At 35.4% G+C, this 26,225-nt stretch overlaps 2 protein-coding genes across 4 annotated transcripts; both read left to right on the top strand.

Moving 5' to 3' along the window:
* Window positions 1–165: 165 nt before the first annotated feature.
* Window positions 166–24,674, top strand: LOC135846480 (beta-1,3-galactosyltransferase 5-like). 3 transcript variants are annotated; one of them, XR_010558968.1, is made up of 9 exons: window positions 166–571; window positions 670–766; window positions 5,090–5,355; window positions 5,462–5,742; window positions 5,833–5,981; window positions 6,063–6,197; window positions 7,122–7,181; window positions 23,304–23,427; window positions 23,646–24,674. XR_010558968.1 is itself a non-coding variant. In XM_065365590.1 (8 exons), the coding sequence occupies exons 1-7, from the start codon at window positions 515–517 to the stop codon at window positions 7,151–7,153; spliced, it is 1,017 nt and encodes a 338-aa protein (XP_065221662.1). In that variant the 5' UTR covers window positions 166–514; the 3' UTR covers window positions 7,154–7,181; window positions 23,304–24,674. The 3 variants fall into 3 exon arrangements, 2 of the variants coding, with proteins under 2 accessions (XP_065221662.1, XP_065221661.1); XM_065365590.1 differs by having other exon boundaries at window positions 23,304–24,674; XM_065365589.1 differs by lacking the exons at window positions 7,122–7,181; window positions 23,304–23,427; window positions 23,646–24,674 and having other exon boundaries at window positions 6,063–6,323.
* LOC135848657 (uncharacterized) lies at window positions 16,591–19,404 on the top strand. The gene is made up of 4 exons (XM_065368609.1): window positions 16,591–18,577; window positions 18,690–18,792; window positions 18,872–18,976; window positions 19,063–19,404. Exons 1-4 carry the CDS (start codon window positions 17,760–17,762, stop codon window positions 19,270–19,272), a joined length of 1,236 nt encoding a protein of 411 aa, XP_065224681.1. The 5' UTR covers window positions 16,591–17,759; the 3' UTR covers window positions 19,273–19,404.
* Window positions 24,675–26,225: the final 1,551 nt, after the last annotated feature.

Raw genomic sequence — 26,225 nt, forward strand, 5'->3', positions numbered from 1 at the left:
AATTCTGCCGTCCTGGAAATTGCTCCACTAACAAGAATATTGTGAGGTTGAAAAATTCTCCGAATCGCATCGAGTAGGTATGTGTATGTATCATAGAAGTTTGCCGAGCAGACTGCTGACTGCTAAATTTTATATTTATACTTTGCTATCACAGTCTAGCTCTCAGTCAGACTTTCCGGCATGGCGTATTCGATTTCGATCGGGGAGTCACGAACACTTGAGTAATGAGTTTTCGCCTCGGCGACATTCGGATTCGATTTATGTATAATTCGATGATAACAAAATAATCCATCGGTTGGATGAGTGTACAATATACACCTTCGGGAATGAGATAAGATAACACGTAAAATAAATTTTTGTGAGCGAATATGACAGAAGTTCTGTGCCAGCAAAACAATCTCGTGTCTTTAAGCTTACGTAATATTATGTGTAATCTTTTGAATGCATAATTGTGTGTAGTTTTTTTTCTCAATTTGTGTGTTTTTTTGTTTACGTGTAATTTTAAATATTAATAATGCTCAAGAAATCTGTCATAAGTAGAACACCTGGATTTCTATCTCGTGTTTTCGTGGTTAGTTGATTACCTAATTAAGTTTTTCAGACGTTAACGTTATACGTTTATAGTGTTTTGTGTATAATTGTTTTACATAATTATGCATTTTTCATCAGGTGAACAGAAGACTAGGCGCACGTAGAACATGCTTACTGGTGATTTTTCTGATTCTTTTAACATTGCTGTGTACAGTTCTTTATAAGTTTTTCACGAGTAAGTAATTTTTTTTCATTTTTAAATGTACCTAATTTTAAAACAATGTAGAAGTCAGCTTAGATTTCAAATAGGTGGGTATGTTATGTTGTTTTATGTAGATAGTTGAATTTTCTTCATCGAATACTTTAATTTACTTAGGTATAGGCTTAGGTGTCTCTACCTACTGGGCATAGTTTTTGAATTTTAAATTAAAATAAGCATTATGAAATGATTAATTTTAATCATGTTGCATTAAATATGTGTCAAGCGAATGTTTTAAATTGGCCAAATTGGGTACCTAATGGTTATCGGTTTCGTGATATCGGTGATTTTTATTTCAAGTAGGTGTCAATAATATTGATCTTTGGTGCGAAATGTTATTCACACGTTAATTATTCATACAATGTGAGTATGTATTTCATATCGCAAAATCTTACGTCACATACAAAGTTAGTAGGAAAAATTATGCACTTTTGCCTGCTCGTTGTGTGAGGTATTTCTCATTGAAAGTGCGAAGAAAATGTGAAATCTTTCAAAAAATACGAGTAGGTAATTCGAAAAACAGAAAACCTTGTCGGTGTAAATAGGTACTCGACAACAAAAGGTTTGTTTTTAATTTCTCACCTAATGAGTATCTTAACTCGCCCAACATTTTTTGAACCAGACGAGGGTAGATGGAATTTGAAAGAGCATGCAAAAATATATCACTTGTAGTCGGGGAGCTCGCATAAGGATCTATTGCACCCCCTCCCCTCCCGTCGATCCTCCGGGACAACTTTTTTCTTAAAGGGAGAGTCTTTAGGAACATTTCTAGCCCTTGTCCTCAAAAAAAGTGGTCTTACTTACAAAATGGCGGCCATTTTGATTGACAGGTCAGCCGAAATCGCAGATTTTGCGTTCCAACATAGAATTAGCACAAGATTTTTAAAACCATACAAAGGTAGTTAGAAAGATCAGGCAAAAATTTATCACCTTATTGACCAAGAAAGCTGAAATTTGGGATATACCCTATTTCCAACATGCCAAATTGATTGGAAACTGCTTCAAACCGTTTTGAGCAGTTTTGGAGCCCAAAATTTCATCAAATGGTGATGAAAAGCAGAAATTCATTCTGCAAACTAATTTCAATACGCTACGAAGTCAAATGCAGGTGGATTTCAAGTCGTTTTGGAACTTCCAGCGACCTTTGGAAATTAATGGAGCCTCCAGTAGATTTTTTAAACTTGAAATTTCCCTAAAGTTCATCAAGTGGAGTTGGAAAGCCGAAATTTACTCAGCAACTAATGTCTTTTGAAGCCTCCAGCGAATTTTTGAAAATTACTGGAGCCTCCAGTAGATTTTTGAAACTTCAAATTTTGCAAGATTTCATCAAATGAAAGATGAAAAGCCGAAATGCATTCTGCAGACTTACTTCAATACGCTACGAAGTCAACTGAAGATGTATTTTAAGTCGTTTTGGAGCCTCCAGCAACCTTTGGAAATTAATGGAGCCTCCAGTAGATTTTTGAAACTCGAAATTTCCCAAAATTTCATCAAATGGTGTTGGAAAGCCGAAATTTACTCAGCAACTAACGTCTTTTGGAGCCTCCAGCGAATTTTTGAAAATTACTGGAGCCTCCAGTAGATTTTTGAAACTTCAAATTTCCCAAAATTTCATCAAATGGAGATGAAAAGCCGAAATTCATTCTGCAAACTAATTTCAATACGCTACGAAGTCAACTGCAGGTGGATTTCAAGTCGTTTTGGAGCTTCCAGCGACTTTTTGAAAATTATTGGAGCCTCCAGTAGATTTTTGAAACTTGAAATTTCCCAAAATTTCATCAAATGGAGTTGGAAAGCCGAAATTTACTCAGCAACTAATGTCTTTTGGAGCCTCCAGCGAATTTTTGAAAATTACTGGAGCCTCCAGTAGATTTTTGAAACATGAAATTCACACAAAATTTCGTCAAATGGAGTTGGAAAGTCAAAATTCATTCTGCAAACTAATTTCAATACGCTACGAAGTCGACTGCAGGTGTATTTTAAGTCGTTTTGGAGCCTCCAGCGACGTTTTTGAAAATTACTGGAGCCTCCAGTAGATTTTTGAAACTTGAAATTTCCCGAAATTTCATCAAATGGAGATGGAAAGCCGAAATTTATTCTGCAAACTAATTTCAATATGCTACGAAGTCGACTTCTGGTGGATTCCAAGTCGTTTTGGAGCCTCCAGCGACTTTGAAATTTCCAAAAAGGATCTGAAAACTTCAAAATCATTTGAATACCACCAATCACCATGCAGTCGACTTCATATCGTATTGAAATTAGTTTGCGAAGTAAATTTCAGCTTGCTAACTCCGTTTGATAAAATGTTGTAGGAATTTCAAGTTTTAAAAATGTGGTGAAGTATCCAATAATTTTCGAAAAGTTGCTGGAGGCTCCAAAATGGCTTGAACCCTCCTGAAGTCGTCTTCAGAGGGTGTTGAAAATTGGAGTGCAGAATAAATTTCGGTGTTCCATCTCTATATTTGATGAAATTTTGAGAAATTTCAAGTTTCAAAAATCTACTGGAGACTCCAGTAATTTTCAAAAATTCGCTGGAGGCCCCCAAAAGACCATGAGTTCCTGAGTAAATTTCTGCTTTCCATCTACATTTTGATGAAATTTTGAGAAATTTCAAGTTTCAAAAATCTACTGGAGGCTCCAGTAATTTTCAAAAATTTGCTGGAGGCTCCAAAAGACAATGAGTTCCTGAGAAAATTTCGGCTTTCCATCTCCATTTTGATGAAATTTTGAGAAATTTTTAAGTTTCAAAAATCTACTGGAGGCCCCAGTAATTTTCAAAAAATTGCTGGAGGCTCCAAAACAACTTAAAATACACCTTCAGCTGACTTCGTAGCGTATTGAAATTAGTTTGCAGAATGAATTTCGGCTTTCCAACTCCATTTGATGAAATTTTGTAGGAATTTCGAGTTTCAGAAATCTGCTGGAGGCTCCAGAACGGCTCAAAACGGTTTGAAACAGTTTCCAATCGATTTGGCATGTCAAAAATAGGATATATCTCAAATTTAAGCTTTCTTAGTCAATTTGGTAAAATTTTGATTTTTCCCTGATTTTTTGCCAGAATTTTTTTTTAAAAAGTCACAATGTTAGTAGGGTTTTCAAAAAAGTCGAGATTTTTTCTCCAGAAATTGAAAAGAGCACCGGTTTTTTGCCATAGTCAAGAGAGTCCTGATTGTTTTTCAGGATTTCAAAGGAGTCGTGATTTTTGTCAGAAAGAAAAACTCTTGATTTTTCGGCCAGAGTTGGAAAAAAGACCTCATTTTTTGCCAAAAATCAATAAAAGTCTGATTCTAGCCGAGAAAATTTTTTTTGATCCAAATTTTTGCGATACTTAAATTTGTGAAAATTTTGCTCTTAAAGCGAGAGATTCTAAAAAATCTTGAGTTTTTGCCTGAAATTTTGAAAAGTTGGCAGCTTTTGTCAAAAATTCAAGAAAAATCAGTCTTTTTTCAGGATTTTAAAGAAATAATGATTCTGTTCTTGCCAGAAATGAAAAAATCTCGATTTTCTAGCCAAACCTGGAGAAAAGGCATCATTTTTCACACAGAAATTCAAAAAAAGTTTCGATTCTGAAATCAACCTTGTTTTTGTTTCAGAAGTTTAAAAAAATAGTGTACCTAATCTGGACTGATTTTTATCAAAATTTGAAAAAAATCATGATTTTTTTCCAAAAATTCAAAAAAGTTTCAATGTTTGTAGTTTAAAAAAAAAATGATTTTTAAACGAGAAATTCGAAAACTTCTGATTTTTTTTAAAATTTTAATGAATAAGTCACAATTTTTATCAAAAATTTAAAAAAGGTCACGAATTTTTTGCCAACATTTGGAAAAAGTCCTAATTTTTCCAGTAATTCAAAAAGTTCCAATTTTGGTCAAATATTTGAAAAATTTCTAGTTTTTTGGTGAGAGATTCCAAAATAGTCCTGTTTTTTTCTTTTTTTAATAATACAAAAGTCCTGATTTTTCATTAGAAATTCGAAAAAGGTGCAGATTTTTTGCATCCCAAGTGCAATAAAACTTGATTTTTGCCCGAAATTTAAAAGTCTTGTTTTTTTACATTAACCAAAAATTCAAAACTGCCACGATTTTTTGCTAAAAATTCAAAATCTGTACGCCACATTTATGCTCTATTCACCTGTACATATTGCATACAGCATACCTACTTCAATCAGTTCAATCTCAACATTGAGTACTTGGTATAAAGCTATAGTTACTTGTAGTTAAATACCATGTAGCCTATTTTATAATTAAGAATGTCTACTCAGCTCCTTTACGTTGTAATGAATCATGCATTTGTTTACAGGAGACGTGGAGTTGGTAGGCTGGGAAATGAACGTAAGCAGAAATGTTACCAATTACGTGTATCCAAATCGAGATACATCGTTTAGTCATACCGATCCAAATATCTGCTCTGAGATGAAACCGCTCGTCGTGGTCGTTGTGTGTTCGGATACTCGAAATTCGAGATTACGAAACGCTATTAGAGATACTTGGGCTAAAGATGCTCGTGAGAAGTACAATATTTTGGTTTTGTTTCTGGTTGGAATCAGTGGTAACGAAGATGTCAATGTAAGTTCTAACTTGAACTACTTGAAGCATACCTACTTATTTTCGACAGATAATTACATATGTCCAATTTACTACATACTAATCGACGTGCTTGTGTTTTCATTAGATGGCGACTCTGGTAGAAAGTTTGAAGTATAAAGATATCATAGCCGAAGATGTGGCCGAATCTTATAACAATTTAACCATCAAATCGATATTCATGTTGAAATGGATTCATAAAAAATGCATGCAAGCTCGTTTCGTGTTGAAAGTTGACGACGACGCTTTCATAAACTTGGCTAATTTATACAATTACACGTTACAAGTGGACGATAATAAAATGCAGGATTTTCTAGTCGGATTTATTCAAACTGATCCTTCTCCTCATAGATTTCATTTTTCTAAATGGTTCGTTCGAATTACATATTTCAAATTAATGTTTATTTTGTCGTTATAATGATGATTGATAATTAAGCTTTAAATTTCTGATTCAAATAGGTATATTCCAAGATACATGTACCCATTAGATAAATACCCAACTTATGTGCAAGGAGTTGCCTACTTGATGTCTTCGTATGTAGCTGAAAAGATCTACTTCGAAAGCTTGAGAAACGATGTGATCCATTTAGAAGATGTGTTCATCACTGGTGAGTTTCAACACATAAAACGATATTTAAATGAATATTTTATATTTACATTATACAATAAATTTTGATGAATTTTTACAGGCATTTGTCCTGAAAAGCTTCACATCACTGTTCGAGATGATCCTTTGTTTCACTTCTACTATAAACCAGGATCAGTAGCTTGTGATTCCGAGCAGAGTCGGTTAATTGCTGTTGGACATTATGTCGATGTTTATCGTATGTATAAACTTCATTATCAGATAAGTAAGTGTTGAATTAAATTCATTTTTTTAAAAACTATTTTACGTTGCTGGTACCTACGTAATTTTAATGTGTCTTCCATTTTGATGTTTTTTTTACCTTCGATTATTTTTAATATCGATATCGTTTTTATTGCTTTTTAAAACGTGTTTTTGTACAGTATTATTGTTTGGTTTTTACGTTTTATTGCATTGAGAATGTCATGTTTCTTCATTCCTGTTTTAAAAAATGAACAATATTTTTAAAATCATTTTTTTAAGAATTGATTTTGTACAATGTTTAATTTATTAATTTTAAAGCATTTTTTGTGATATTATTATTAAATTTTGAATGATATATTGATATGATGTGTTTTACAAACACCTTGGTTATTCAGTCAAGGTAATTCTTTTTCTATAACTCCTTCAATCCAACGCCAAGCTAAGTCTCAATGTGTATTAAATTTGAGCGAGTATCGTAGAAAAGCTTTCTGCTGAGATGACCTAGTTTGGGAATCCCCAATTCCCTAATCGTGATAGACCGTATTGGTCATTGGTCTCATTTTCATGGGCGTATCGAGCTCAGGAAAGTACGTATTTATTACATTTATTGGGAGCCCATTGCGTACTATAATTTTATCGAAGTGATGGTTTAGGGTTGGAGGAGGGGAGGGGAGGGGAGGGGAGTGGTCATTCGCAAAATGCAGAATAGATCGGCTTCATCTTTTAAATATTCTCTCTACTCGCTTATTCTGCAAAAAATGACTTGAAAAATAGACTTTTTTTTTAGTGTTTGAATAGGAAGGTTTTTTCAAATATGTCTAATATTTTAATGATTTATTTGTATCAAGTATTTCGCTGTGTATATGTTGGTATTATTTTCGTATTTTATTAATAGATAATTTGATTTTTCAAATTTCAGACTCGGTCGTCCTACTCACAATTCAACTCTAGTTTTCATAGGTTCCTATCGTAGGAAAAAGTAAGTCCATAAATTGCTTGTTTTTTTAATTTTTTTTTTTTTTTTTCAATGTACTTATTATTTTTGCTGAAAATGAGGAATTATATGAAAAGATTGGAGGAAATTGAATTTCAAAGAATCAAGATCATGTCGTGAAATAAGGTACCAATTTGAGCTTGAAGGAGCCAGAATATGAATAAAATGTGTCATTCCCATTGGAGCTGGAAGATTGAGGAACGCTGCTTGAATTTTTAGATAAAAAACCCCTTCAGTTTTGAAAATAAGACTATTACCCATGACCCATGATATACTTAGAATCTTTTTTCTCTATTAAAAAAAGTTGCCACAGAATTCATTTCATTTTCGATCAAAATTTTAAAAATTTACCTCTTCTATTTCCCAAGTTTGCTTTTTGTAGAAAAGAAAAACTGATTTACGACTGACGTTGAATTATAAATAATTACTCCTGTGAGTAGATTATTCTGGTGAAATGTCCTCTTGATCTGATCAATGACCCCCCCCCCCCCCCATCCACCCTCTTCTTCTGACTACTTTTACTCGGATGATGAATTAGGAATTTCCCTCATAAAATTTCGAATATTAAAATAGGTAAAACGAAAAAAAATACGATTAATTGAGCGGGAAAATAACGTAAAAAAGCAGGGGCAAAAAGAAAAAAATTGGCACATAAATTTTTTCTTCGGGAATGCTCGGATGAACCCTCTGAACCACCAAAAAAAAGCCGACTCTCCTACCCCTGGAAGAAATTTTTTTAGGGGGCTGAAACCGGTTCCGATTCACGTTTTTTGCGTTTTACTCCGTAAATAAGTATTAGGTTTTTGAGAAAAACTACCATGACGAAAAATGTTCACCTTCAAATTCTCGACAATTTGATACTACGCTCGATACCCATTGCTCAAGGGGGGTGTCCAAAAAAAAGGGGTGGAAAGAGTATAGGTGTTTCAAAAAAGGTCAGTCCAATAAATTAATCAAAATTACCACTTAATACATATCATTCGTTTTCGCTCAAATTTTTTTTACAAAGTCTACTCACCCAACTACTAATCTAACTACCATTGGTTTGTCTTCAACCCTCCTCGGGGGTTCGTGAGGATTGCTTGATTTTTCAAGTAACACACTACTGAATCATATATTTGAAAAACAAATCTGGACGTGCGATATATCGAATAGTATGTTTTCGAGGTCGCTGAATACGAATATGAACTTATTTTTTGCATACAACCCCTCAAAGCTCCTCTGTGCCCCCAAATGGGGGTCAAAATTTTGAAAAATCGTGAAAAGTCGAGTGATATATCGAATGGTACGTTTTCGAGGTCGCCAAGTGCGAATATGAACTTATTTTCTGGATCCCACCCCCATGTCTCTCTGTACCCCAAAATGGGGGTGAAAATTTTGAAAAATCGTGAAAAAAGTCGAGTGATACATCGACTTGTATGTTTTCGAAGTCGCTGAGCACGAATCTGCCTTATTTTTTGGGCCCAACCCCTCACAGCTCCCAACTGCCCCAGAAAATTAAAAATTTACAATACTTAACGACTTTGTCGAGTCTGGCAAAACGTTTCCAAGATTTAACAACTTTGGGGGGGGGGAGTGTCTATCTAATCAATAGCTTATCCCCTATAGTTTCGTGTATGTCGGCCTTGAAGGTCCAAAAAATAACTAGCAGCTTCAAAAAACGAGTTGAAAGCATTTGCACTAGATTTCATAAGGTATTGAAATTAGTTTGCATAAGTATTGAATTTTGGCTTTCTAAATTCATTTGATGAAATTTTGTGGAAATTTCAAATTTCAAAAATCTGCTGAAGGATCTAAAAATTTTTTAAAAAATCGATGGAGGCTACAAAATGACTTGAACCCACCGACTGGAAAGATGGGTAAATTGATAAAAAAATGTAATCGTGATGCTGTGATTCAACTACAACGATTCACTTTTGTTTTGAATACGATTCAGAGTCTGATTCTGAATCCGATTCTAAGTTGATTCGCGAATCATTTCCGCGATTCGAATCGCACAATTTCTAATTTTGACCATAGACTCAAGTTGGAAGGTAGATATGGTCCACTGGACGTTGGATTTTCAAAAATGTCATCCGGAATTCGTCCAGGAGAAATGGACCTTAGGATGAAATCTCAAATTTTACAATGTACCTAACCAAAAAATGTCAAAAATTATCAAATTTTTTATAATTTCTCAGCAACTACCAGTACCTATATTATGTATATTATATGGTATTTTGCGAGATTTTCTTTCATTATTATATTACCTACATAGTATCTTCATAAAAATTTGAAGGGTACTCCAGTATGTACACGTTTTTAATTCTATTCCCTGCCCGAAGGATGGGTAATTTTGCTTGTTAATGATATAGCTATCTAGCGTTGAAGTAGGTGCACTCACATTATCATCGTATTGATTTCAGGTACTGTTTAAAAACACTGGATTCTAGAGTTCGATTCACACCGACTGGATAGACTCAAAGGAAACTGTTCGTTCATCTTTCCAGAATAGGATATCTACGTTCCTACAAAACAAAATAAAATGAAATCGAATTAGAGAAGGCGAAGGAATTAGAAGAGCTTTGGTTTCTCTAAAGGTTTTCGATGAACAATTATCAACTCGATCTCATCGTAACGTCCAGTAATGTATTATAGTAGTCGGGGAGCCCACTTAAGGATAAATTGCACCCCCCCCCCCGGTCGATCCTCCGGGACAACTTTTTTCTTAAAGGGGGAGTCCTAAGGAACATTTCTAACCCTTGTACTCAAAAAAAAAGTGGCCCTACTTACAAAATGGCGGCCATTTTGATTGGCAGGTCAGCCGAAATCGCAGATTTTGTGTTCCAACATAGGACTTGCACAAAATTTTTCAAACTGTACAAAGGTAGATCGAAAGATCAAGCAACAATTTATCACCTGTCAAATTTTCAAGTGCTAAAGTGCGTTTTTCGATTTTTGGTGAATTTTTGAAAATCAAATTTTGGCCAAAAATGAGGGGAAAAATCAAAATCTCACCAAATTGGCCAAGAAAGCTGAAATTTGGGATACACCCTATTTTCGACATGCCAAATCGATTGGAAACTGTTTCAAACCGTTTTGAGCAGTTCTGGAGCCTCCAGTGAATTTTTGAAACTCGAAATTCCCACAAAATTTTATCAAATGGAATTGGAATATCAAAATTCACTCCGCAAACCAATTTCAATACGCTACGAAGTCAACTGCAGGTGAATTTCAAGTCGTTTTGGAGCCTCCAACGATTTTTTGAAAATTACTGGAGCCTCCAGCAGATTTTTGAAACTTGAAATTTTTACAACATTTTATCAAAATGGAGTTAGCAAGCCGAAATTTACTCTGAAAACTACTTTCAATACAATATGCAGTCGACTGCAGGTGGATTTCAAACCGATTTGGAGTCTCCAGCGATTTTTTGAAACTTGAAATTTCAGCAATTTCATCAAATATGGAGTTGGAATGTCGAAATTCATTCTGCCAATCAATTTCAATGCGCTACGAAGTCAACTGCAGGTGGATTTCAAGTTATTTTGGAGCATCCAGCGATTTCTTGAAAATTACTGGAGCCTCCATCAGATTTTTGAAACTTTAAATTTTCACAAAATTTCATCAAATGGAGATGGAAAGATAAAATATACTCTACACTCCAATTTTAACACCCTCTGAAGACGACTTCAGGTGGGTTCAAATAATTTTGGAGCCTCCAGCGACTTTTTGAAAATTACTGGAGCCTCCAGTAGATTTTTGAAACTTGAAATTCCTGCAAGATCTTACCAAATGGAGTTGGCAAGCTGAAATTTACTTCGAAAACTAATTTCAATAAGATGAAGTCGACCATATGGTGGTTTCAAATGGTTTTAAATGGTTCTTAAGCTTCCAGCTAATTATTGGAAATTTCAATTTTCCAAAAAACACCATACGAGCTCTCAAAAAGTGGCTGGAGGGTCCAAGACGACTTGAAGTTGAAATCTACCAGCAGACGACTACGTAGCGTATTAAAATTAGTTTGCAGAATGCATTTTGATTTTCCATCTCCGTTTGATGGAATTTTTAGGAAATTTAAAGTTTCAAAAATCTACTGGAGGCTCCAGTAATTTTCAAAAAATTGCTGGATGCTCCAAAACTACTTGAAATCCCCCTGCAGTTGACTTCGTAGCGTATTGAAATTAGTTGCAGAATAAATTTCAGCTTTACAACTCCATTTTGGTGAAATTTTGTGGGAATTTCGAGTTTAAAAAATTCACTGGAGGCTCCAGAACTGCTCAAAACTGTTTGAAAGAGTTTCCAATCGATTTGGCATGTCGAAAATAGGGTGTATCCCAAATTTCAGCTTTCTTGGCCAATTTGGTAAAATTTTGATTTTTTCCCTCATTTTTGGCCAAAATTTGATTTTCAAAAATTCACCAAAAATCGAAAAACGCTCTTTAGCACTTGAAATTTTGACAGGTGATAAATTGTTGCTTGATCTTTCGATCTACCTTTGTACAGTTTGAAAAATTTTGTGCAAGTCCTATGTTGGAACACAAAATCTGCGATTTCGGCTGACCTGCAAATCAAAATGGCCGCCATTTTGTAAGTAGGGCCACTTTTTTTTTGAGTACAAGGGCTAGAAATGTTCCTTAGGACTCCCCCTTTAAGAAAATAGTTGTCCCGGAGGATCGACGGGGGGGGGTGCAATTTATCCTTTAGTGGGCTCCCCGACTATAGGTAAATACCTAAACATGCTGTTTTTGTATCAATCATTTTCGAATGGTTGAATCACAAAATAACATCGTAGATATATTAAATTCCTCATCATCGACACAAAAATAATACCAATATACAAATTCATAGAAACTATAGACGTTTAATTTAGAATTAGGTATCTATACTGATTTTATTTCAAACGATACATAATTTATCATTATCAAACGTACCAGAAATAATAAACCTCTAATAGGTATATCTACATAAAATTCACGAGTACTTCAATAACATGATATTAATAACCGAATATATCGCTTTCATGAACGACAGAAACAACGGCAAATTAACTTCGTACATGTTGCAGGCTTTCACATGGATCGATTTCTGATTCAGACTCAAAACGATCGCGTATTTTTTACGGAAACTGATGCTCTGATCGTACCAAGGTATTTTCAACATGCTATCGAAGATGGATTGATTCTGCAACAACGATCATTGAAATCTAACGACGATTGCGGTAGGTATTTCGCATCACGTAGCCAGAGGAAGGAGCAATACTCACCAGATCAGTGATCGTTTGAGCGTTATAACAATAAATGAAGAACGTTATGATCATGATGAACGACATACTGGCCATTTTCGATGACAGCATCGAGTCGTTGGTTTTCTGCGTCGAATAACAATAAACAATCAACTAACTCAAAACCGGTGCGATAGGAATAAAATAAATTGAATCCAATGGTACCTACTCTACGATAAAATATCAACCAACCTCGACGATGGTAAAGAATAAGGTTATCGTTAAGGAGACAAATATGCCCATCATATTGATCATCACCATCCACTGGAGTAATTTGGTAACATCTTTCGTGAAGCTATAAATCACGTCATAATTATTCTAACCTTTATTTATCAGAAAAACCATAACTTGTACGTATATAGAGCAGGCAAATAGCGGTCTTAAAAAGGAAAAAATTGGCACATAAATTTTTTCTTCGGGAATGTGTTCAGATGAACCTCCTGAACTACCAAAAAAAAAACCGAACCTCCTAACCCTGGAGCTATTTTTTTTAGGGGACTGAAACCGGTTCCGATTTACGTTTTTTGCGATTTACTCCGAAAATATTAGGTTTACGAGAAAAACTACCATGACTAAAAATGTTCCCCTTCAAATTCTCGACAATTTGATACTACGCTCGATAACCATCCCTTAAGAGGGGTGTCTGAAAAAAGGGGTGGAAAGAGTAGGTGTTTGAAAAAAAGTCAGTCCAATAAATTGATCAAAGTTACCACTTAATATCATTCGTTTTCGCTCAAATTTTTTTTACCAAGTCTACTCACCCAACTATTGATCACACCACCATTGATTGGTCTTCAGCCCTCCCAAGGGGTTGGTGGGGGATGCTTGGTTTTTCAAGTAACACACAACTGAATCATATATTTGAAAAACGAATCTGGACATGTGATATATCGAATGGTATGTTTTCAAGGTCGCTGAATACGAATACCTACTAACTTATTTTCTGGGTCCAACTCCTCAAAGCCCCTCTGTGCCCCAAAAAGGGGGTTAAAATTTTGAAAAATCGTGAAAAGTCGAGTGATGTATCGAATGGTATGTATTGTTTTCGAGGTCGCTGAGTACGAATATGAACTTATTTTTTGTGTCCCACCCCCCAATGTTCCTCTAGGCCCCAACAAGGAGGCCAAAATTTCAAAAAATCATCAAAAAGTCGAGTGATATATCAAATATGGAATGTTTTTGAGGTCGCCAATCACAAATATGAACTTATTTTTGGGTCCCACCCCACAATGTCCCTCTGTGCACCAAAAACAGGGCCAAATTTTGAAAAATCGTGAAAAGTCGAGTGAAATATATCGAATGGTATGTTTTCGGAATTCTATTTTGAAATATTTCATCAATTTATGAGTTTTTTCAGCAAAAAAAAAAAACATTATAAATGATTAATTTCATTTAAATTTCCCATGAAAATATAATTCGAGTAGCACGTAAGTACCTAGACAAAATTTAAAAATAGAAATTAATTGGATGATTATGCATTTTGTTTCAATGAAATTCGACAACACAGTGAAAGTCCTAGTTCCATTTTATTTTCTACTGAAAAATAATCAAAACCTGGTAGGTGAGTGAGCCTTTTTAAAAGAAAAATCTTGAGATGTAAAATGTTTTCTTTGCAAAATTAGCGTTCCAAATTTTTGAACAGCGATCCCAATAATACCTTGGTAATGCGAGTAGCTCTACTTACATCTCCCCTCCTCCTGCCGAAAGTTAGTCCAATCAGTATTTTTGAGATGAATTTTCAGAATTTTTTCTAAAATAATGGTGTGAGAATCTTTAAAGAAAAAGATCACACCATGTTTTTTCGTCAACTTTTTTGGGGCTGAGAACCGTTGTGCTTTGGATTCTAAAAATATGTGTTCAGCGATCTTGAAAACATACTATTCGATATACTCGTATTTACACGATGTTCAACAACTTTTCAAAATTTTATCCTATTTAGAAAGGCGTAAAAAGGCTTTGAGGAACTATAAGCAGAAATCAAGTTCATATTCGTATTCAGCGACCTCGAAAACATACCATTCGATATAGGTACTTATCACTCGACTTTTCATGATTTTTCTAAATTTGGCCCCTTTTTTGGAGCGAAGAGGGACATTGTGAGGTTGGACCCGAAAAATAAGTTCATATTCGTACTCAGCGACCTCGAAAACATACCATTCGATATATCACTCGACTTTCCACGATTTTCAGAAATTTGGCCCCTTTTTTGGGGCACAGAGGGACATTGTGGGGTGGAACCCAAAAATAAGTTCATATTTGTGCTTGGCGACCTCAAAAACATTCCATTTGATATATCACTCGACTTTTTGATGATTTTTTGAAATTTTGGCCTCCTTGTTGGGGCCTAGAGGAACATTGGGGGGTGGGACACAAAAAATAAGTTCATATTCGTACTCAGCGATCTCGAAAACATACCATTCGATATATCACTCGACTTTTCACGATTTTTCAAAATTTTAACCCCCTTTTTGGAGCACAGAGGGGCTTTGAGGAGTTGTATCCAGAAAATAAGTTGATGTTCGTATTCAGCGACCTCGAAAACATACCATTCGATATATTGCATGTCCAGATCCGTTTTTCAAATATATGATTCAGTTGTGTGTTACTTGAAAAACCAAGCATCCCCCACCAACCCCTTGGGAGGGCTGAAGACCAATCAATGGTGGTGTGATCAATAGTTGGATGAGTAGACTTTGTAAAAAAAATTTGAGCGAAAACGAATGATATTAAGTGGTAACTTTTATCAATTTATTGGACTGACTTTTTTTCAAACACCTACTCTTTCCACCCCTTTTTTCAGACACCCCTCTTGAGGGATGGGTATCGAGCGTAGTATCAAATTGTCGAGAATTTGAAGGGGAACATTTTTAGTCATGGTAGTTTTTCTCGTAAACCTAATATTTTCGGAGTAAATCGCAAAAAACGTAAATCGGAACCGGTTTCAGTCCCCTAAAAAAATTAGCTCCAGGGTTAGAAGGTTCGGTTTTTTTTTTTTGGTAGTTCGGGGGGTTCATCTGAACACATTCCCGAAGAAAAAATTTATGTGCAAATTTTTTCCTTTTTAAAACCACTATTTGCCTGCTCTAAAAAGTAGTCTGAAGGAGAGGGGGGGTCATTGATCAGATCAAGACGACATTTCACCAGAATAATCTACTCGCAGGAGTAATTTATAACTCAACGTCAGACGTAGATCAGTTTTTCTTTTCTACAAAAAGCAAACGTGGGAAATAGAAGAGGTAAATTTTTAAAATTTTGATCGAAAATGAAATGAATTCTGTGGCAACTATTTTTAATAGAAAAAAAAGATTCTAAGTATGCCATGGGTCATGGGTAATAGTCTTATTTTCAAAACTGAAGGGGTTTTTTGTCTAAAAATTCAAGCAGCGTTCCTCATTCTTGCAGCTTCAATGGGAATGACACATTTTATTCATATTCTGGCTCCTTCATGCTAAAAAATTCCCGAAGAAAAAATTTATGTGCCAATTTTTTCCTTTTTGCCCTCGCTTTTTTACGTTATTTTCCTGCTCTATTTACTCGGATGATAAATTAGGAATTTCCCTCGTAAAATTTCGAATATTAAAATAGGTAAAACTAAAAAAATTACGATTAATTGTAAGTCTTGAAGGATTGTAAGAGTCATTGAATCAAAAATCATGAAACAAATCCAATCTTTTTGAGGAATATCTTGAGAAGAATCGACTTAATTTTTGATACGAGCCTGAATTATCTTTCAAGTTTACTCAAATGGAATAGGTTCCTTGAACAATACCTACCTCTCAAATTCCTATAATGGAAAGTGCCTGTATGTACTCGTACATATTCGTCTTGAAAATTGTGCTGTATCATTGCATATTTTTCAAAAAATGCGTGGAAAATATTCAAACTTACCTATTAAAATGAAAATACATTTTTCAGGTGAGTAACAAAACTGTAAAATTTCAGCATAAAAAAATAGAAGTGGGGATCATTTGAATTTTTTAAATAGAAACTTTGAAAGTTTGAAACCTTTTTTTTTAATAATAAAATTGTGAAATTTCAGTAAAAGGAAAATAATCTTGTTCATAGAAGATCTAGAATTCAAAATTGTGGAATTGAGTTCATGTTTTATTTCACTCTTCATTTAAACAGTTTTTTTTTTTTTTAATAGAGTGTACAGAAAAATTTCAATTACAACTTACAAGCAAATGACCATCCTCCTTTTTTAACTTCTTATTAAAAAGTGAGACTAAATAGGTAAGTAATTTCTAGTAAAATTGTATATATTTTTTTTTAAATCCAGTTCTGAGAATCTGAGATGATCTCTGATTTTTATCAAAGGAAACCAAAATGTCTGAAATAAATCAACGTTAAAATACAAAATACCAAAAAATCACATTCAATTCACATATACGAGTAGGTGGTAACGAAATTTCATTTATTATTTTCCTACCTTAGGAACGCTTATAAATTCGACTCTAAAAACGGAAAGTACTGTCGAAATTAAGAGTGATTTATGTTCAATTTTTTCCTTTTTATTTTTTTTTTTATTTTTATTTCAACCTGGGTAAAATAATTACCTACTCAACTAAGTACTTATGACGACTTGATAAGACTTCACTTGAGACTGATGAATTTTCGGGTGTGCAGTCTTCAATTTGTGTTCATTCTCTTCGCTAATAATAATTGTTCACGAATAATTTCACATTGATGACCGTTGAGCAGTTTTTTGCACGTTAGAATCATTTAAGCAAGCACCTAATTTAATTCCTTTTCCGTATTTTGTGTTTTTATTTATGTATTATTATTTTTTTTTTTACTATTGTTACAAAATATACAGTTGTGTAATTTCGCTCGCTGTCGGTCTCGTCAACTATATAATTTTGTTCCACAAGTAATATTGTGGATTGTCGTTCCCACTCTGAATGCTCGCCTATTTATAGTTGATAAAAATTGTAATAAATGAACGTTCAATTTTAATAAATGAACGTTCGTACAATTCATCGCATTTAGCTCGAAATTTTGAGAACTTGAATTCAAACTTACCAGTTTAATTTTTAATTCGAATAAAAACTAAGCAACGTTCGATGACACTCGTTACTTTGTATCCATGAACCTTGTAATTTCAATAATTTTTCAACATGTGATCAAAAAGTTGTAAATTTCGCTACTCATAAGTACATTCTACGTTCATATTATACGATTCAATTAAACGATAAATTATTCAAAACTCTTGCGTAATGAGTAGAGGCAACTTTGGTACGTAATTTCTTCGCAGTCATTACGGTAGGCTATACGAATAATACTGCGGCGTTGAGTTAGTAAACATGAATTTGAAATGTTTACACACGTTCGTTACCGTATTCTTACTGCCTTTAGGCGTCTCGAAAAATGCAAAATACGATTTCATTTTCTTCATCGTCTGCTACAGTCTGGTATTCTATCTAACATTCGGTGTAGTGATCGGTCTAGTGAATACGACAGATATAGGCGGAATCGGTTTACAAATCGGTCAACTAACCACTTATCTGACTAGTCTAGCGATGACTTTGTATTACAAATTTTCCATTAATTTGGTCCTGAAACTGATATCGAAGCTTAAGGCGAACGGTTATCAATGGATGGAAGCAGGCAGACGAATGGAAGAGTTCATCGGGTCTACGGTATTGAAAGTATTTTGCGGATACTACGCGATGATTTTCGCTGTGATTTTACCTATTTTGTTGAGTATACCGAATACGAGCCGGATCGACGAAAAGACTTCGTTCTTGATACCTTTTTGGTATTATTGCGGAGATGCAGATGATCCTAAGTGGACCAGTTGGTTGTGTTGGAAAGTCGAAGACGTTGGCGAGTTGTGGATTTCTGATATCGTGCAAAGCGTTCTGTATACGTTGACTTTGCACGCTTTGGTTATGTATTTGTTGTTTTATACCATTTTGACGACTAATGTGAGAATACACGCTGAAGTATTGAATGAAAATGTGGTCGAGATGGCCAGACAATGGGATCGATTCGGTTTGAGAATTGCTCGAGATGTTGAAGATGCTAATTCGGAACGATCGAGACAAATGGCGAGGTATTATTGTGGAAAATGTTGGATCAGGTTTGACGATATTGTGAAACATCAGCAGTTTATTAGAGAGTAAGTTACCTACTTAAGTACGAATTGAATATTGCATCTGAAAAAATAGCTTAACGTGCAAGTTATGGTCTTTCTGATTAAATGTTAGAATTAATTATGACGTGATTTATAGCTTCACGAAAGATGTTACCAAATTACTACAGTGGATGGTGATGATCAATATGATGGGCATATTTGTCTCCTTAACCATAACCTTATTCTTTACCATTGTCGAGGTTGGTTGATATTTTATCGTAGAGTAATTGGATTCAATTTATCGGTTTGAGTTACCTAGTTGTTTTTTATTCGACGCAGAAAACCAACGACTCGATGCTGTCATCGAAAATGGCCAGTATGTCGTTCATCATGATCATAACGTTCTTCATCTATTGTTATAACGCTCAAACGATCACTGATCTGGTGAGTATTGCTCCTTCCTCTGGCTAAGTGATGCGAAATACCTACCTACCGCAATCGTCGTTAGATTTCAATGGTGGTTGTTGCAGAATCAATCCATCTTCGATAGCGTGTTGAAAATACCTTGGTACGATCAGAGTATCAGTTTTCGTAAAAAATACACGATCGTTTTGAGTCTGAATCAGAAACCGATCCATGTGAAAGCCTGCAAAATGTACGAAGTTAATTTGCCGTTGTTTCTGTCGTTCATGAAAGCGATATATTCGGTTATTAATATCATGTTATTGAAGTACTCGTGAATTTTATGTAGGTACCTAATATAGGTCTATTGTTTCTGGTACCTACGTTTGATAAATTTTGTATCGTTTGAAATAAAATAGGTACATATAGTACATAAGCACCTAGTACCTAAATTAAACTTATAGTTTCTATGAATTTGTATGTTATTGGTATTATAGTCCGGCATATGACAATAGGAGTAATTGCACCACCCCCCCCCCCCCCCCCGCCGATCCTCCGGGACAACTTTTTTCTTGAAGGGGACATCCTAAGGAACATTTTAAAGCAAAGTTGCCAAAAAAAAGTTGGCCTTACTTACATAATGGCGGCCATTTTGATTGTCAGGTCAGCTGAAATCGCAGATTTTGCGTTTTAATATAGGACTTGCACGAACTTTTTCAAACTTTACAAAAGTAGATCGAAAGATCATGCAAAAATTTATCACCTGTCAAAATTTCAAGTGCTAAAGTGCGTTTTTCGATTTTTGGTGAATTTTTGAAAATCGAATTCAGGCCAAAAATGAGGGAAAAAATCAAAATTTTACCAAATTGACCAAGAGAGCTGAAGTTTGGGATATACCCTATTTTCGACATGCCAAATCGATTGGAAACGGTTTCAATCCGTTTTGAGCAGTTCTGGAGCCTCCAGCAGATTTTTGAAACTCGAAATTCCCACAAAATTCCATCAAATTGGAGTTGTAAAGCTGAAATTTATTCTAAAAACTAATTTCATTACGTTACGAAGTACTGCAGGTGAATTTCAAGTCGTTTTGGAGCCTCCAGCGACTTTTTGAAAATTCCTGAAACCTCCAGCAGATTTTTGAAACTTTAAATTTTCACAAAATTTCATCAAAAATGGAGATGGAAAGCTGAAATTTACTCTATACTCCATTTTTAACAGCCTCTGAAGACGACTTCAGGTGGATTTCAAATCATTTTAGACCCTCCAACAACTTTTTTGAAAATTACTGGAGCCTCCAGTGGAGTTTTGAAATTTGAAATTTCCCCAAAATTTTATCAAACCAAGAGGGAGAGTCGAAATTAATTCGTCAAACTAATTTCATTACGCTACGAAGTTGACTGCTGGTGAATTTCAAGTCGTTTTGGAGCCTCCAGCGACTTTTTGAAAATTCCTAAAACCTCCAGCAGATTTTTGAAACTTTAAACTTTCACAAAATTTCATCAAAAATGGAGATGGAAAGCTGAAATTTACTCTATACTCCATTTTTAACAGCCTCTGAAGACGACTTCAGGTGGATTTCAAATCATTTTAGACCCTCCAACAACTTTTTTGAAAATTACTGGAGCCTCCAGTAGAGTTTTGACATTTGAAATTTCCCCAAAATTTTATCAAACCAAGATGGAGAGTCGAAATTAATTCTGCAAACTAATTTCATTACGCTACGAAGTTGACTGCTGGTGAATTTCAAGTCGTTTTGGAGCCTCCAGCAACTTTTTGAAAGCTTGTATGACGATTGAAATTTCCCAAAAATAGCTGGAAGCTTCAAAACTATTGAAACCGCCATGTAGTTTGCGAAGTAAATTTCAGCTTGCTAACTCCATTTGATAAATTAATGTTGGGGAATTTTCAAGTTTAAAAAATCTACTGGAGGCTCCAGTAATTTTCAAAAAAGTCGCTGGAGGCCCGAAAATGACTTGAACCCACCTGAAGTCGTCTTCAGAAAGTGTTAAAATTGGGTTGTAGAGTAAATTTCAGCTTTCCATCTCCATTTGATGAAATTTTATGAAAATTTAAAGTTTCAAAACTCTACTGGAGGCTCCAGTAATTTTCAAAAAAGTTGTTGGAGGGTCTAAAATGACTTGAAATCCACCTGAAGTCGTCTTCAGAGGCTGTTAAAAATGGAGTATAGAGTAAATTTCAGCTTTCCATCTCCATTTTTGATGAAATTTTGTGAAAATTTAAAGTTTCAAAAATCTGCTGGAGGTTTCAGGAATTTTCAAAAAGTCGCTGGAGGCTCCAAAACGACTTGAAATTCACCTGCAGTACTTCGTAGCGTATTGAAATTAGTTTTTAGAATAAATTTCAGCTTTACAACTCCAATTTGATGGAATTTTGTGGGAATTTCGAGTTTCAAAAATCTGCTGGAGGCTCCAGAACTGCTCAAAACGGATTGAAACCGTTTCCAATCGATTTGGCATGTCGAAATGAAGCTCTCTTGGTCAATTTGGTGAAATTTTGATTTTTTCCCTCATTTTTGGCCTAAATTCGATTTTCAAAAATTCACCAAAAATCGAAAAACGCACTTTAGCACTTGAAATTTTGACAGGTGATGAATTTTTGCATGATCTTTCGATCTACCTTTGTAAAGTTTGAAAAAGTTCGTGCAAGTCCTATATTAAAACGCAAAATCTGCGATTTCGGCTGACCTGTCAATCAAAATGGCCGCCATTTTGTAAGTAAGGCCAACTTTTTTTTGGCAACTTTGCTTTAAAATGTTCCTTAGGATGTCCCCTTCAAGAAAAAAGTTGTCCCGGAGGATCGGCGGGGGGGGGGGGGGTGCAATTACTCCTATTGTCATATGCCGGACTATTATGTTTGTGTCGATGATCAGGAATCTATATTCGATGTTAACTTTGTTATTCGAGCATGATTGATACAATAACGCAGCATGTTTAGGTATTTACCTACATACAATTCTATTGAGTATACCCATGATGAGTCCGAGTAAGTCATACTTCAACAAATGATAAGCCTCAGAGTGTCTGAAACATAAAACAATACTTCTGTTACCTGCTTGAGTAAATTGAATAATACTTAATAGGCTAATTAGATGCAATGTTGAATTTGAATAATAAGCACTAAGCAGAATCGTAAGACGTAAGTTTGACGTCGAATGTGATTTCAGTCAATTCAAGGACCCCATGAATTCGCATTTGATATAATTAACATCATACTTGAAGGTAGGTAACTAACCAAAGCATAAACGCAATCAGTTGAAAGTTCCTCTAGGTATTGCTCTTCGTCATTTCACTGTTAGTGGAGTGGCAAACAGCTGAAATACAGGAGAAAACTGCATTTGATGAAAGAAGCGTGAATTTTGGTAATGGTATGATGAATTTTTGAACCAAAATGAAGTTTTTAAGACCGGGAGCCACTCGAGCTCCCCCCTCCTTCGAGGGGGGTGAGACTTACAATTTTGAAAATTTTCCTGTGGATAGAGTTTTAATCAGAAATTCAATATTATGGTGTCTGCTGTTAGATATTGATCAGCAGTTTCTATTTTCACCATTGAAACCATCGTCCCCCCTCTCCCCCTTGCGTGGGACTCAGCCCCCTAAATTGTGGATCTGGAAGACGTTGAGACTCGGAAATGTAATTTTGCGAAAATATACTAAGTAAAGTGTACAAATAATTTTGGTGGTTCATTTTTTGGTTCCCTCCCCCCTCTGCCCCCCTGTGGCACCTCAAAACTTGAAAAACGCGCAAAATTGCCACTTTAATGCCAAAACATGGTGGAAACGGTGAGCTAAATGCTAATTCTTCTTGAAACTGGTAAGAAACATTAATTATTGAAAGCAGTACGTAACGCGAAAAATGATGACTCCCCCCTTTACGCGCCCCCATCAACCCCTAATTGCAAATGAAAATATACTGGTCAAAATTCCATCAGAATTGAAATATTAAGCCAGTTACTGTTCAATATTGATATATATGTTCCGCTAAAAGTGTCGGAATCATCGCATACCTCCCACCCCCTTATGGGGGCAGACCCCTAAAATGTGGAGCCAATGAAAAACCCACTTATGGAACTGAAATTCTGTAAATATGTACAATCTCTGGTCATGGGAATATATATAAATGGTCCATTTCATCGATTACATTCCTCAATTGAGGAGCCACAAACCCCCAAAAAACGCCAAAAACCCCAATTTTCACGGTATTTGGGGGTTTGTGGCTCCTCAATAATGGACCCCTCGGAGTTGAAAATTCGTCAAAACACTTTAAAGTTGTTTACACTATTGCTTTTTATGGTCCAAACCATCAATTTCAAAGAAATTCGGTCAAAACTGAAGTTTTGTGTTTTTTACAGGTATACAATCCTATGTTAATTCCCATGAGGACATTGAGTGACCCCGAGGCACGGGTTAATCTTCACGGATTTGGCTGAAATTTATTTTGTGAACTACCTACACCTAAAGGAAAAAAATGAGCGGGTGAGACAGTGAATATTTCACAAAAAAAGTTTTGTTGTGTAAATGTGGACAACCAGTATACCATATGTAGGTACTGAGTAGCTATAGGTACTTATCTGCGGAAAGGCGATGATCACGATTAGTTTTAGTTACCTTATGATTTTAAATTTTCTTATAAAGTATTATTTGTAAGTTTAGTTACCTTCAGATACTTACGAGTATATGTTATCCAACTGTAGCTCGATCCTGGAACACTTTGTATTCGAACAAAATGTTTTGAAGCGCCGCAGTTAATTCTCTTTCATCAAGACGAATTCAATATCCAACCTGAGCGCCGCTTTCGACAGTTTCGATAACGGTTTCGAAGTAATATCCGGCTCGTTAGGAGGGTACATACCATATTCTCTTGCTTGATCAATCTGAATAGGACGATTAGGTACCTAAATTTCGCAATCAATAGACAGATACATAATCACATTTGAAGCCGACCGGGGTTTTTACAGGATCGGCTTATCAAAGAGGATGTAGGCTGGCGCCTTTCAGGCGGTCTGTTATCACTTCGTACGAGTGTAACTTTTATTCCTGCGCTGACGTCTGCGTGTTGTAATTTGTAAATTTTACTCTCGTACGAAGTTATAACTGACCTGTCTGCGGGGTCAGCTATATACCCTGCCTTGAGGATTAAGTTCGGCCTATCCCGCAGTGTTGGCACTTTGGTCGAATGCCCGTGAAGTCATGAAACATGGAATTGAGATACTGTTCCGGATCCGGAGAGTCCGGCCCGACAAACGGGTTCGATTCGCTGGACTGTTGAGAGTGCGCGAAGAGCAGTGGTGTCGATCTGGATTTTTATGCTTGTTAGAATCTAGTTATAAAGTTGTAAGGTCTTTCCGTCATCGTATTGGTACAGAGGATATTCAAAAATTGATCTACTAAAAAATGATTTGGTATAGCATCGAACTTTCTGGGAATGTGTTTTAGTCATCATTGGTCGGAGGACCTACCCCCCACCCATTTATTTTTTACCTGTATCATGTTGTTGATGTATTATTTCTGTTTGTGTATTATTATTATTTTTTTTTTTTTTGAAAATTTGTATCATATCGTGTGTTATTATCATTATTCGTGTATTTTTGTAATGACCAATCATGGTTTTTCACTGTCGAGCGGCCGGCAGTGTTTTTTATTCCAGATTGGTCAACGTGTTGTAGAATTAAGTTTGTATTGATTTCTTTGCCGTTGAAAAATTGAAACGATTTTCGTGTTGTGTTGTTTTATTTTATTTTATTTCATTTTGTGTTTCGAAACTTGACAAATTCGTAGAATAGACGAATAATGGCTATTTTTCATTGAAACTTCCTCTCAGAAGCCCATTTTTGGGGGTTTTGCCTAAATTGTAATATCAAATTCATACGCAGGCGTCTCTAAAACACTATTTTGATGCGCAATATAATATTTGGGCCCATTTTTGAATTTTAAACCTTCCCCTTTGAAGCCTATTTTGGGGTTCACACCGAAATAACATCAAATTCATCTTGGGAGCTTCAAAAACAATTAGTTTTGATGTGCCACTTAATATTGGGGCCCTTTTCAACAAGTTCCGAACCTTCCGTTCAGAAGCCCCTTTTGGAGTTTCCGCCAAAATGATGAAAATTCGTGTTTGGGAGCATCAAAAACTAATATTTTGATATTTCACGTGATTATTTAGGGTAATTTTGGAATTGTGAACCTCTTCCTTGAAAGCCTCGTTTAGGGTTTACTCCGAAATGATATAAAATTCGTACTCAGGAGCCTGGGAAACATATTGTATTTTGATATGGCACTTGAAATTTTGGGTCAATTTTTTGAGTTTTGGAATTTGCACCTTCCCATCAAAAGTGTATTTTGGGGCTTTCGCCAAAATGATGTCAAATCAAATTCGTGCTCGAGAGCTTCAAAACCATACATTTTGATGTGCCACTTGAACTTTGGGGTAATTTTTGAATTTTAAACCTCCGCATCAAAAGTCCATTTTGGGGCTCACCCCAAAATAATGATCAAATTCGTACTCTGGAGCTTCAAAAACATTCATTTGGATGTGCCACGCGGTATTCTGCCCTTTTTCGAGTTCTGAATCTCTCCTTCAGACGTCCGTTGTGAGGTTTCAGCCAAAATTTTGGAAAAATTTGTGTTCAGGAGCATCAAAAACGTATATTTTAATATGGCGCGTGATATTCAGGGTAATAAAGTTGACAGACCTGACTAAAATTGTAAATCTGAACTCAGCGGGCTCGATTTACTGTAGAATTACTTTTTTACACTCGAAAAAGGCTTCGAAATTGAGAAAACTTGGGAATATTTCGAAATGCCAAAGAAGTTGCCTACTCTCAAGGCGTTGAAATCATTCGAAACGTGGAATTTTTCAACGAATATGACAAATCATCGACTCGAAACGGTTTTTAATCCGGTAAGTTGGCATCCCTGACTGAATAAAGGTTTAAATTTTGAATTCAGAGGCCTCAATTTACCTCAAAATCACTTCAACAGTCGCTTCGAAGCGAGAAAATGGCGAAATACTTTTGAATGTGTCGAAAAGGTTGCCTACTCTCACCTTCTCAAGGCGAAGAAATAATTCGAAACTTGGAGATTTTTCAACTTCGAATTAGCACAAATCTCAAATTCGAGCGCACAGCGCAATCTATCGGATTACGACAGAAACTTTGTCCTGTTTTTAAAAACCAAGTTATAAAAATGGCAAAATGAAGGCTAGATATGCGCGTGGCGCTATCTCTCGGAATATTAAGGAACTACATCAAAATAAGCACTTGTTGAGCGTTTTT

The sequence above is a fragment of the Planococcus citri genome, chromosome 5, assembly GCF_950023065.1.
Source record: "Planococcus citri chromosome 5, ihPlaCitr1.1, whole genome shotgun sequence".
In the NCBI taxonomy this organism is placed as follows: Eukaryota; Metazoa; Arthropoda; class Insecta; order Hemiptera; family Pseudococcidae; genus Planococcus; species Planococcus citri.

What these genes read in the sequence shown, in the direction of transcription:
- LOC135846480 (XM_065365589.1), top strand. Translation starts at nt 515, where the DNA reads ATGCTCAAGAAATCTGTCATAAGTAGAACACCTGGATTTCTATCTCGT. An exon ending in TCTTTATAAGTTTTTCACGA is followed by an intron (nt 767 to 5,089) that starts GTAAGTAATTTT and finishes ATTTGTTTACAG; the next exon opens with GAGACGTGGAGTTGGTAGGC. An exon ending in GTGGTAACGAAGATGTCAAT is followed by an intron (nt 5,356 to 5,461) that starts GTAAGTTCTAAC and finishes TGTTTTCATTAG; the next exon opens with ATGGCGACTCTGGTAGAAAG.
- LOC135848657 (XM_065368609.1), top strand. Translation starts at nt 17,760, where the DNA reads ATGAATTTGAAATGTTTACACACGTTCGTTACCGTATTCTTACTGCCT. An exon ending in TATTCTTTACCATTGTCGAG is followed by an intron (nt 18,793 to 18,871) that starts GTTGGTTGATAT and finishes TATTCGACGCAG; the next exon opens with AAAACCAACGACTCGATGCT. An exon ending in CTCAAACGATCACTGATCTG is followed by an intron (nt 18,977 to 19,062) that starts GTGAGTATTGCT and finishes TGGTTGTTGCAG; the next exon opens with AATCAATCCATCTTCGATAG.